Source organism: Anopheles cruzii, unplaced genomic scaffold (assembly GCF_943734635.1).
Source record: "Anopheles cruzii unplaced genomic scaffold, idAnoCruzAS_RS32_06 scaffold00663_ctg1, whole genome shotgun sequence".
NCBI lineage: Eukaryota > Metazoa > Arthropoda > Insecta > Diptera > Culicidae > Anopheles > Anopheles cruzii.
In genome coordinates this window covers 1-10,558 of record NW_026454255.1, presented here as the reverse complement: position 1 = coordinate 10,558, position 10,558 = coordinate 1, and the positions used below count along the sequence as shown (strand labels likewise).

Here is a 10,558-nt window from a genome sequence, read left to right as displayed (position 1 = left end):
CCAGCGCAGGCCATCAACCGGTTAATGTCTTACTTAGGTCCCACCTTACCGAACCCCCCCCCACATACCATCGCCAGATCGCCATCGTTCCCATGACCATGAATGAAAAAAACATTCTTTCGAACCGAGCCGAAAAACAGAAGTCCCAAACCGTATGCGGTACGCCTGTCGAGTGCAACGACAACAAAGGGCGGACGTAGCGGACGGAGCCTTCCCGGTCCGGATCCGAATACTAAGTGAGCGTCTACGGACGAGTTAAGAACGGCACCACAGAAGATGGACGTTCTCAGCTAACTTGCGCACGGAGGCGCGATATCTGCCGCCAGATAGCTTATGATGGGTCTTTTGTTTTGTTTTCGCTGAGCATCGCATGATCAGAACGCCCAGAACCCCACGCTGTTCTGCTCAGACGCTTCCTGCCTGGCCGCGCCAGGATGTCTCTGTGTGCGTTATCGTTCGTCGCGGGCGTTTTTTGCGCAGCGCCCTGTCATGAGTGTCATTGCTGAAGACAAAGAGTCCGCGAGTCCTTCTTTGTGCGAACGGAAGTGGCAATCTAATATGATGGTCGCAAACCCCCGTATGGATAGCCGATAAGCCGATCGTTTGAAGTTGACCGTTATTTTGGCGGACCACCACGAGAGGTATCTTCACGCGCGCGCGGATCCCATCGGATGACGGTAATTTATGTTTACGAGCTGTTACGGCCGCACAACCCCCCCTTTTTGCCATGGGCCATGTTCAGTGCGCGAACGAGCATAATGGCGGAGTAAGCGACCGAGGAACCGCAATCTGATTGGGCGGCGTTCGCAACGATATGCAAACGGTTGGTTTGTTTTCATAAGTGCCTTTTTTGTTGATTTATTATTATTGTGCGTCAGGTTTCGTCTTCAGTTTTGCTCAACAACTTCACACTTTTTTGTGGCTTTCGAAACCCTAATTAAATGCGGCATTAAATCGAGTGGCGTTGCGATCGTGATACGGAAAGATAACTCACTTACCTGCTTCACGAACACTTCCTTGATTTCTGTACGATAAGACGTGCATCGGGGTGGAATCTCCAGGCACCACTGTCGCGTCAGAACCTGTACCGTTTGATTGCGCGGAATGGTCTCAGTTTCAGTGTAGCTACAAAAAAGAGAGGGAAAAAAGTACACCGACTAGGTAATGTTCCATTCTGAGAAGACTAAGATAATAAATAAGTTCCAATCCGTCGGAAGCCTAATAATAGCCTCCCATCAGCCTTTTGACACCTCCGGGAGCTGCAAGGCAGAGCTTATGGCGCCCTATTTAGGGTCCGTTTTAAAACCACTAATCATGTTGTCTATTTCATAAATCACTCCCCAGACAAAATCCACACACACAAAGAAAGTGGTTAGTTGAGATCAACGGCTGTGGCAACATTTTTGCAGTTAATTTAGAAACATTAACACGCGCTCCACGCCACAAAGAATGGGAACCGGCGTCGCTGCAGCCGCACTGAGAGCGGGCACGTGAGCTGAAACCCGCCAGATCATTGCATTGCATCACTCACGATGTTCACATTTAGTGTACGTACACGCGGTTTGCTTTCGTTCGGCCGCCATTGGAAGATTTGGATTTCTTTCACTTTTAATTGCGCCAAAGATGAAAACTTTGCACTTCGTGCGCCGCAGATTAACTGCCGTCCGGGAGCGTGTTGCGTCTCTCGGGAACAGCTGAGTGCGTAACGTTCGCCAGGTCGGGAGATGCTGCGTGCAGGGCTGGGAAATGGGAATTGGGAATCCACCACCAAGCGGTGGTCACATTCTTGCCGTCACGTAGAGTGGAGTTGCGCAATTAGAAGCCGACCAAGTGACTTCTGGTGTCGAACAAGTTGAATCCAAAAAGTTATGTTCAACCTCTCAACTTGTAAGGTGCAACTTCCTAATGAAGCTGTCGATGATCGATCTTGGGGTCCTTTTCAAGAACACGGCCCGGCTCCCTTTCGCTCGCCGATACGAATCCGTTCAGCACACTGGCGCAATTGGGCATGATTTATGCTCGACAATTACCCGAACCGACCACCCGAGAGCCACACTTTCGTTACGCAAGAACGAAGCACCGCGATGCGATGCGTTTACTTTTTCCAAAACTGTAACACGCGCCAGCCAGCCCAAGGGCACAGTGTCCATCAAAGATCGAAGACCATCTCTCTCTCTGTGGCTTCGATCGTTTATTTATTCGTTTAACCTCCTTTTGCTCGCCTTTTTCTCAATCGGTGACCCACCGATCTATCGGCACACATGTCCCGTGGGCTCGTTAGTGGCCACAGGGTGCACCGATCTGGCTTTTCTCGGTCGCCTTGTCGGTCAGGTTTTCTCATCAATCATCCGCCGGTTGCGTGGCGCGGCGATTGGAAAAGTGACACCCAGGGACGGGCCCGTAAAACGGTCCCGTTTCCCGGTTCATTTTGTTGGTTAAATAAATACCACTCGAAAAAAGAGGTATTTCCCTCTCCGTTACGCAATCCGCCGCGTCAGAAGGGCCCGGTGGCAAATCGTCGGTAACCGTTGGCCAGCGGGCAGGAACTAGCAAAATGCGGAAGATTTCCAGCCAGCCCCCCGGGTGGAGCGCTGGAAGGCCACTAAAGAGGTGTCATTATCATCAATGTTGCGGGCGCCCGGGAACGGGCGTGAGTTTCTGACCCGGGGACAGCAAAGTGCAACATAACGAACGATTAAGGGAGGGTCATGCCAGGAGGTTCAGGCCAGTAGATCGCTTTTATGGCGATGCAAAAACGCGACATTAGTGCGACCACAATTGGCACCGGGCCTTGCGGGTTCAAGCCCCCGGTTGGCCCCCGGCCCAAGGGTTGTCGGGCTTCGGACAATCGAGTCGCCAGTCGACGATCTCCGGAGCCTGAGTGCCGGTTATGTAGTGCGTTTTCCCGCGCGCGCCTCTTCAGTGGCTCGGTGCGAAGGACGCACCGGGCTTAACAAGGCACGGCTGGCTGGGAATGGCTTGCCTGCCACCGCTAATCGGCCCACGGGGACCACAAGGTGAGACACTATTACGTCCTAAGCAGCCCGGCGCTGCGGGCTACGGCTTCCGTGGAGGCTACGGCTTGTTGGTGGTGGCCACAGAATCGCACGCCGGCCGCCGTTCGCCGTAAATTGCAGTGTCCAACATTATCCAATTAATAAATCGTCAATTGACACCCGAAAGGCTAGCGAACAAAATGGCGACCTCGAAGGTGGTCACGCATTTAATGCACTTTAATAAGACGCCGAAGTGTGAACAGGTTAATGGCAGTTATTTAACGAGGCACACAGTATTGGAGCCTTCGTCCAGGTTTAATGCTACTAGTGATTCATCGTTACAAACCTCTCGTAGCGGTAGCAAACGTTATCGCCCTCCAATGCTAGCTCTCCCGATGCGATCCGCGAGCATAGCGCCAACAGAAGGGTCCCTAAGAACTGACCCACGCAACGTGCTGCTCTATTCCTCATTTCGATTTCACTACACCAATATTGGCATAACTCCCGTCAGATGGCACAAGCAGACGAATCCCTTGATTCACCAACAAAATCGACCACAAATACTGTTCGTATAAAAACACAATCACTCTCGATTCCGGAAGTAGTTTCGGTCCCGGTTGTCGCCGTGAACGTCGTAGCCAAAACTACTCTGCGCACTGACTCTCTTCACGCACCCGTTGCCGTTTCGTATCGGTCAGAAGTCACCAGAACACTGACACATCCGCATCAGCCGCCAAGATCATCTTGCCCGCGCCCCGGGAAATCGTAGCTCGGAAGCGTAACAAGATAAAATGATCAAATTCAATTTAGCTACCCATCGGCGGATTACGCGGCGAGGCCCCGGACGTCCGCGCCGACCACCGCATTTGGCCTGCACTCGGCGCATAAGGCGGCGGCATCGGGCCGATCGGGTGAACTGCACTTGATCTTGGCCGTCCGTCGTCGTTGTTGCTTGACCGTTGATCCGTCAACGGTTATGGCACGCAGCTGGCTGGTTGCAATGGCCCCGCTAAGGGCAACGGCGCGCGATGCTGACCCTTGGCAGGCTATATTTATCAGCTCGGGCAACGCAAAGGACTACGCGCCATTCCTCGTGTGGGTTGGCTTTGGAGTTGCAATTTAAACTCGTGTTCGTACATTCGGGATCCCCGGCGCTGTTTGTGCTGGGGGAAAAGAACTAATTAAAAGTAGCCCGAAAAGGAGCTTCACTTGAATTTTGACGCGTCGATGTGACCCTACGAAACAGCCATCGGAGTTCGTCAGCCGAATCATAAATACGCAGGAGATGTGGTAAGTATTTGAGCGCATCAACTCAAGTGCGGAGATTCCTCTCCGTCTCGAGAGCGTCCGAAATGAATCAACGGAGAAAGATCATCCAATCGCCAAGTGCCGGTTCCTCGTTCGTCAGTTGAAACAGTCGGCGAAACGTCGGAGAAACAAAAACCCGTCACTCGTCGACAATTGAAGCAAATTGTCTTCGCTTTATGGCGCTGCCGAGTTCCGATTTCCTGGGTGCGGCAACCCACGAAGCGACAATGAACTTGAATGGATCGGGGACGGACCCGCCGTTGGACTGCACAAACATAATTTGGAGCATATTATTTATTACTCAACGCTATTACTAAACAACAAAACAGTGGAACTCTACGCACTCATTTCTTATGCCTATTTTGCTACACAGAGGTGCAACGGTTATGTTGCTTATGCTAGCTGACGGCGTACAAGGGCGCTGATCAAGCAGGAAATCGTTAGCACCAGCCAGCTGGCTAGCTGCGCCTGCACCGCAACATTGTAGAACCCGCCAAACACTTGCAGGTTGGCCGTCTCGATGCTGTGCTTGCAGTAGTCGCCGTCGTAGATCCAGCCGACGTACTCGTTGTTGCGCAGGTTCTCGTTCCGCAGCCACTCCTCGAGCGGGCGGAAAAATTCACGCAACGCCGACCCGTCCAGCCGGCCCTCGCCGATCACCTCCTGCAGGACCTGCTGCCACGGCTGTGACGTGCCGCGCTCCATTAGCTTTCTGTAGAGAGAGAGAGAGAGACCGAATGGTGGCAAAATGAGCAGCTTGTGGAGACTTATTTCGTTTAACATCGCGATACGGATTGGCTTAAGCGGTGCTCTCTGAAGGCTCTTGAAAGGACTGCAACTGCACCGAGCTGCATACGGTGGCCACTTGGCGCCCAGCTCTACGCATTACGCAAGCCGCGCAACCGGCCCGCGGTTGGACCCAGCGTGCCCAGTTCCCAGCGGGCGCAAATCAAACGTTGCGGGCTACAATTACGCGAGACGGCCGATGCATCATCGCCGACCTGAAAGGACGCCAGGCCTGCGTTTCGCTATCCGTCAGGTCGGGCAACGTCACGGCAAGAATTATGGGTCTTCTGATTGGTGTGAAGCGGTGAGAAGCCTGTGACAGCGAACGGGACCTTTCAAGTGACAGCCTATGCAGCGAACCGATCCGGAGTGTGATGGTTGATTTGGTTCCCGGTACAAAGCGACTGGATGAACCGATCTTAATGATCGAGGCCTTTACACAAAAAAAAACATCATAATCATGCACGTGATAAGTGTGAAGCCTTTGCGTCTACGTTTTCGTGCAATTTTGACAACTCCTTTGTTTCTAACTCTGAAATGTTCGAAGCCCTGTCATTTGTACCGGCCGATCTTATTGACGTGCCTTTACCAACTATTTCAAAGTCTGTTATACTCGAAGCTATTGACCAGTTAAAACTATCTTATATCCCGGGCCCGGACAACATTCCTTCTGCCGTTCTCAAGGAGTGTGGTTCACCGCTAGCTGTTCCACTGAGGATTCTGTTCTCAGGGTCCTTGTCCTCTGCTCGATTTCCGTCCTTGTGGAAGGAATCTTGGATGCTTCCCATCCACAAGAAGGGCAGTAAGGAATGTATTGAAAACTATCGTGGCATTTCGATTCTTAACGCTTGCAGTAAGCTCTTTGAGATAGTTGTTACAAGGCACCTGCAGTTCTGCTCTAAGCCTTACATCTCTGACCAGCAGCATGGCTTTGTCCCGCTCAGATCCACTTCGACAAACCTTCTCACCTTCTTGAATGGTTGCTACTCTAGCTTTGACAAAGGTCTGCAGGTTGATACCATCTATACTGATTTCAAGGCAGCTTTTGACAGAGTTTCGCATCGGTTACTGTCCGCCAAATTGGCTAAACTAGGTGTCTGTCCTTTGCTCGTGAGATGGATTGTGTCTTACCTGTCTAGTCGTGTCATTCGTGTTAGGGTTAGTCAGACCTTGTCCTCTGTTTTCACCAACGTCTCTGGCGTTCCCCAAGGAAGCAATTTGGGTCCGCTATTGTTTTTATTGTTCGTCAACGACCTGACTCTTCGGCTTCCTTCTGAGTGCTACTTAATGTTTGCTGACGACCTGAAATTGTTTCTACCTGTCTGTATCCCGTCTGATTGTGTTTATTTGCAATCATTACTTGAACGTTTTGTTCATTGGTGTGATTGCAATAAAATGACATTGAATGTCGATAAGTGCAATGTTCTCACTTTCTCTAGGAAAAAGTCCCCTGTCATGTTTATGTATCGCATTGGCTCGTCTGTTGTTCCGCGTGTAGATGTTATCCGTGATTTAGGTGTAACACTGGACGCGAAGCTGAGGCTTAACTTGCACTTCGAGGACATCATCAAGCGTGCGTACAGAATGCTTGGTTTTATTATTCGTATGTCTTCTGAGTTCCGTGACGTTATGTGTCTTAAAGCCTTGTATTGTTCTCTTGTTCGGCCGATCCTTGAGTATGCTTGTGTTGTTTGGCATCCGCACTTTCGGTGCTGGATTGATCGTATTGAAGCCATACAACGCAAGTTTACGAGGATCGCTGTCCGTAGACTTGGTTGGTATGCTGCGGATCGACTTCCACCATACAAAACGCGCTGCCTTCTACTCGGGCTACGTTCACTCGAGCATAGGAGACGGTCAGCACAGGCTCTGTTTGCTTTTAAGATTTTGACTTTTCGTATTGACTCGCCAACACTCCTGTCTCGTATAAATTTGTCTGTCCCTTTCCGATGCTTGAGACGACGACCCAACCTGGAACTTAGAGTTGACGCGCGGTCTTCCCTATCTGGGCATAATGATCCATTGCTTTCTCTGTGTCGTACTTACAACAACTACTCGTCGCTTCTCGATGTTAATATGTCCCTCGATCAGTGTCGTGATGTGTTTGCTTTCATGTCTTCTTGGTAAATGTTTCGTCCTCGTTATTGTCTCCGGTGTCTTGCACAAATATCGGTTACCAGCTTCGTCGTTGCGTTTCGTCAGTTTGGTTAGTGGTTAGTGGTTTAAGTGATAGGTTAAGTCTTTTTTGTCAATTAGGCTAAGCTGCCCGTTGACTGTTTTCCAATAAATAAATAAATAATCCGAGCCCCAAAAAGGAGCGCTCGCCGGCCATCAAACTTTTATTAGGGACCCTGCAGTTTTCTTCTTTATCGACCACATTATCTACCAACAAGGTACTTATCGTCTACTTACGTGAGCGCTCAGCTAAACTGTCACTAACTGTCTAACAGCGGGATCAGTCCGCCTTTCCCGATTACTTAATCGTCCAGAAAAAGGTTCCCCCGATCCCACATCGTCGACCAAGCGAAGGGACGGTGAATGGCACCGGCCACCAGCAACCCCATAACAAGTGTTTCCATCCATCAACCACGACCACGCACCGGTTGGCGCAGTTGATGTAACTATCAAAAACAAAACCATCAAACTTTTGGGGGCCTGGGCAAAGAACGGCTGTCGGTCCGCCGTTCCTCCAATTAAAACTCCGCCCGAAACTGGGTCACATTGGGGTTCGTTTTTCCCTTTATTTTCGTTCCCGATATCGGTGACATTTCGGTGTCGGTGTTCGTTTTCGTTTGGGGCGCCAGTGGCCTTGGGGGAAGGTACGAAAATCTTACGTGCCTTCCACAATCTCCCTCAACCGTCGGTAACTGGAACTGGAAGATAGCAAACAAACCCCGGACCGGGGGATGCAACTTACTTGAGAATGTTGCCGGCCGCCGGCTGGCGGTAGATGTCACACTTATGCAACGGCTTCGTGGGGTCCTGCGCGTCGTACTGTCCGGCGGCGGTGCAGAGCGAGCGATAGATTTGAAACTGCAGCACGTTCGAGAAGAAATACCTACGGAGCAGTGGCGAAAGGGGTGAAAAAAATGAATAATAATTAGACATACGAGCGGACAATCGCCCTACGCCCTAACAACGAGCCCCGTCGAAGCCGAAAGTCGGTAGATCGAATGGGTCTGATACGAGGGCGGGCGGTGCAGTGGTCTGCCTTTCTGCCTGTTGCCTAATGCCTGTTGCATGGGCCAGTGAAAACCGGCCAGTGCACCGAAAAGCCAACATAAATAAAACGAAAACAAGTTCGGAAAATAATGGTTCCCTAAACCCGGGAGAAGGAACAACCCAACCGGTGCGGTGCTGCATTGCCGGCGCCATACACGATCGACGCATTGCACAATGATGCTGCGGTAAAAGGTACCCCACACGTGGTCGGGTCTCTTTTCCCAAACCGACAAGTCATTGTGTTCTGGCGGAATACATAACCGCAATAAGCCGGGGACCGTTTCTTTCGATAGCACCCCAAAAAAGGGAGCAAGGCGATCGCTGATCACCGCTGTACTGAAGAAGTGTGTTTCGCAAAATCGCGTAAGCAAATATTGTAATTGCCCCCGAAGCCAAGCGATAATGTCAGTCATTAGCGGTGGTCCCGTTTGATGGCCATATTTAATTAATTAAATGTACTCCCCCCCGGGAGGGGGTTCGTCGTTTCACGCCCGTCCGTGGTCTGCCCTAGGCCCGGTGCCGAAATCTGATCGGCGTCCAATGCCGTGGCGCGATTAGCGATGATTGATTAAATTCCACTCTACGCTGTCGGTCTCGTTGAACTCTGTCGCTGAGGTTGATGACGGGCGCCGCGGCGCTGAAGGTCCTTTTCACCAACGGCGGCGCGCCTCGGTGTGTTTCGCTGATTGATAATTCTGATCTATCAATTTGGAGCGCACGGGGGGCGCTGATTGATAGCTGCCGGTAGCCGGTGGCCGGACCGTGGCTGACTAAAACCCAGTAGCCGGGACCCCGGGATCACTATTTTGCGAACGATTTGATACTAATCTGCGGGCCACTGATTGGGGGTAAGCCTTTCATCGGCGACTGACAGAACGGACAGCTGCGGGGTGCTGTCGCCTCCGCCGTTGGATCGTTCATTTTCTTCCTCGTGCAATTTCGAGCAAAGACTCCCGGTGCGTTCCCGGGAAAGTACGAGCCGGTAAAATAATGATAGACACGGCCACAGATAGTTCACTTTTACATAATAACCGCCCCGGCAAACGGGAAGCCGTGGCCGTTCTGGCGGCCAACGATCGTAATCATGATCATGCCCGATTATGCTGCGAGGTTCGAGGAAATTGAAAAGAAATGCTTGCGAAGGGTCCGCCCGCTTTGCCCGCCGTCGCAAATTTATCGTTTATCTCAGCTCTGTGTAGGCCGGGTGTAGGCCACTGAAGGCGACTCGCAGCATTCGCACCCTCTCCCCAAAACGGGCTTCTCGGGATGAAGCAATCGAACGTGCGGCGGCCAATCTTTCCACACAAAGCAGGTCGCATTGTGGTTTAAGTTTCTAATCTGAGTTAAAGCCTGGCCACGAACACGGCAAAGGTCAGCCAAATGATGATCGAATTGAGGCTGCGTGCGTTCAGGTGCGCTCCACACTCCACAAGCCGCGCTTCGCGGAACGTGTGACGAGGCTAACTGGGATGGCGAGAAAGAAAATGTCATAAATGGCATCACGAGAGCCGTTCAGCCGTGTGATTCGTGATTTACTGCTCTTCGGATTATGGATTGGCATCGAAATTTGCGCCTCGATTCGCACCACGGCCGACGGCGTGGCGTGGACGTCTTCTTATTTAATGGGCCCCTAAGTGAGTGCGCAGCGAGCGGGCCCCATTGGAAGGTGCAGCCCGAAATTAATTAACCACAAAAAGCCCTCCGGTTTGGCTCGGCCAAGGGGGGGCTCAGCAACAACAAAAAAATTTACGGACCTTACGGAGATAAATAAAAAACCAAACAACAAACGTAGTTGTCATCTCCGATGGGAACAGCCTCTGCCACTGGAATTAAATGCTACATTATGCAACGCTTCATTGAACGGCAAATATCAAGGCCGCCTCCTGGGCCAGCTGAGCGACATTCACGACATCGAAATCTCGTTCTGACAGAATGTGTGTTATCAAACCAGTTCATCGCGTGGCATCGACAAATGTCGACACCACCGCCAGGCCGCGCGAGCATTACCACGCCATTATTTATGCTGCTGTGAATTGCTGAATGGCCGTGACGAGCAGCATTTGAATGTTTTCTATCAATCGTCGCCGATTGGGAAACGATCGGACGATCGGTCATCACCGGCGGCCAGAACCTTCAGAGGGTGACATTTTTCACTTGTCAACCGCCGGATGCGTTCCGGGCACCCGGAGGGGCCGGGGGAGTGAAGAAATTGGAGACGGACGGCACATTAGCCGCGTGTGTGTGTC

At 51.5% G+C, this 10,558-nt stretch overlaps 1 protein-coding gene across 1 annotated transcript; it reads right to left on the bottom strand.

Moving 5' to 3' along the window:
* Positions 1–998: 998 nt before the first annotated feature.
* LOC128276167 (angiotensin-converting enzyme-like protein Ace3) lies at positions 999–8,090 on the bottom strand (the record flags this gene model as incomplete). The annotated part of the gene is made up of 3 exons (XM_053014634.1): positions 8,008–8,090; positions 4,719–5,016; positions 999–1,082 (listed from the first exon to the last, which is right to left on the bottom strand). Coding segments are annotated over exons 2-3 (375 nt in total), but the record flags the coding sequence as incomplete, so codon positions are not given.
* Between the last annotated feature and the right edge of the window lie 2,468 nt (positions 8,091–10,558).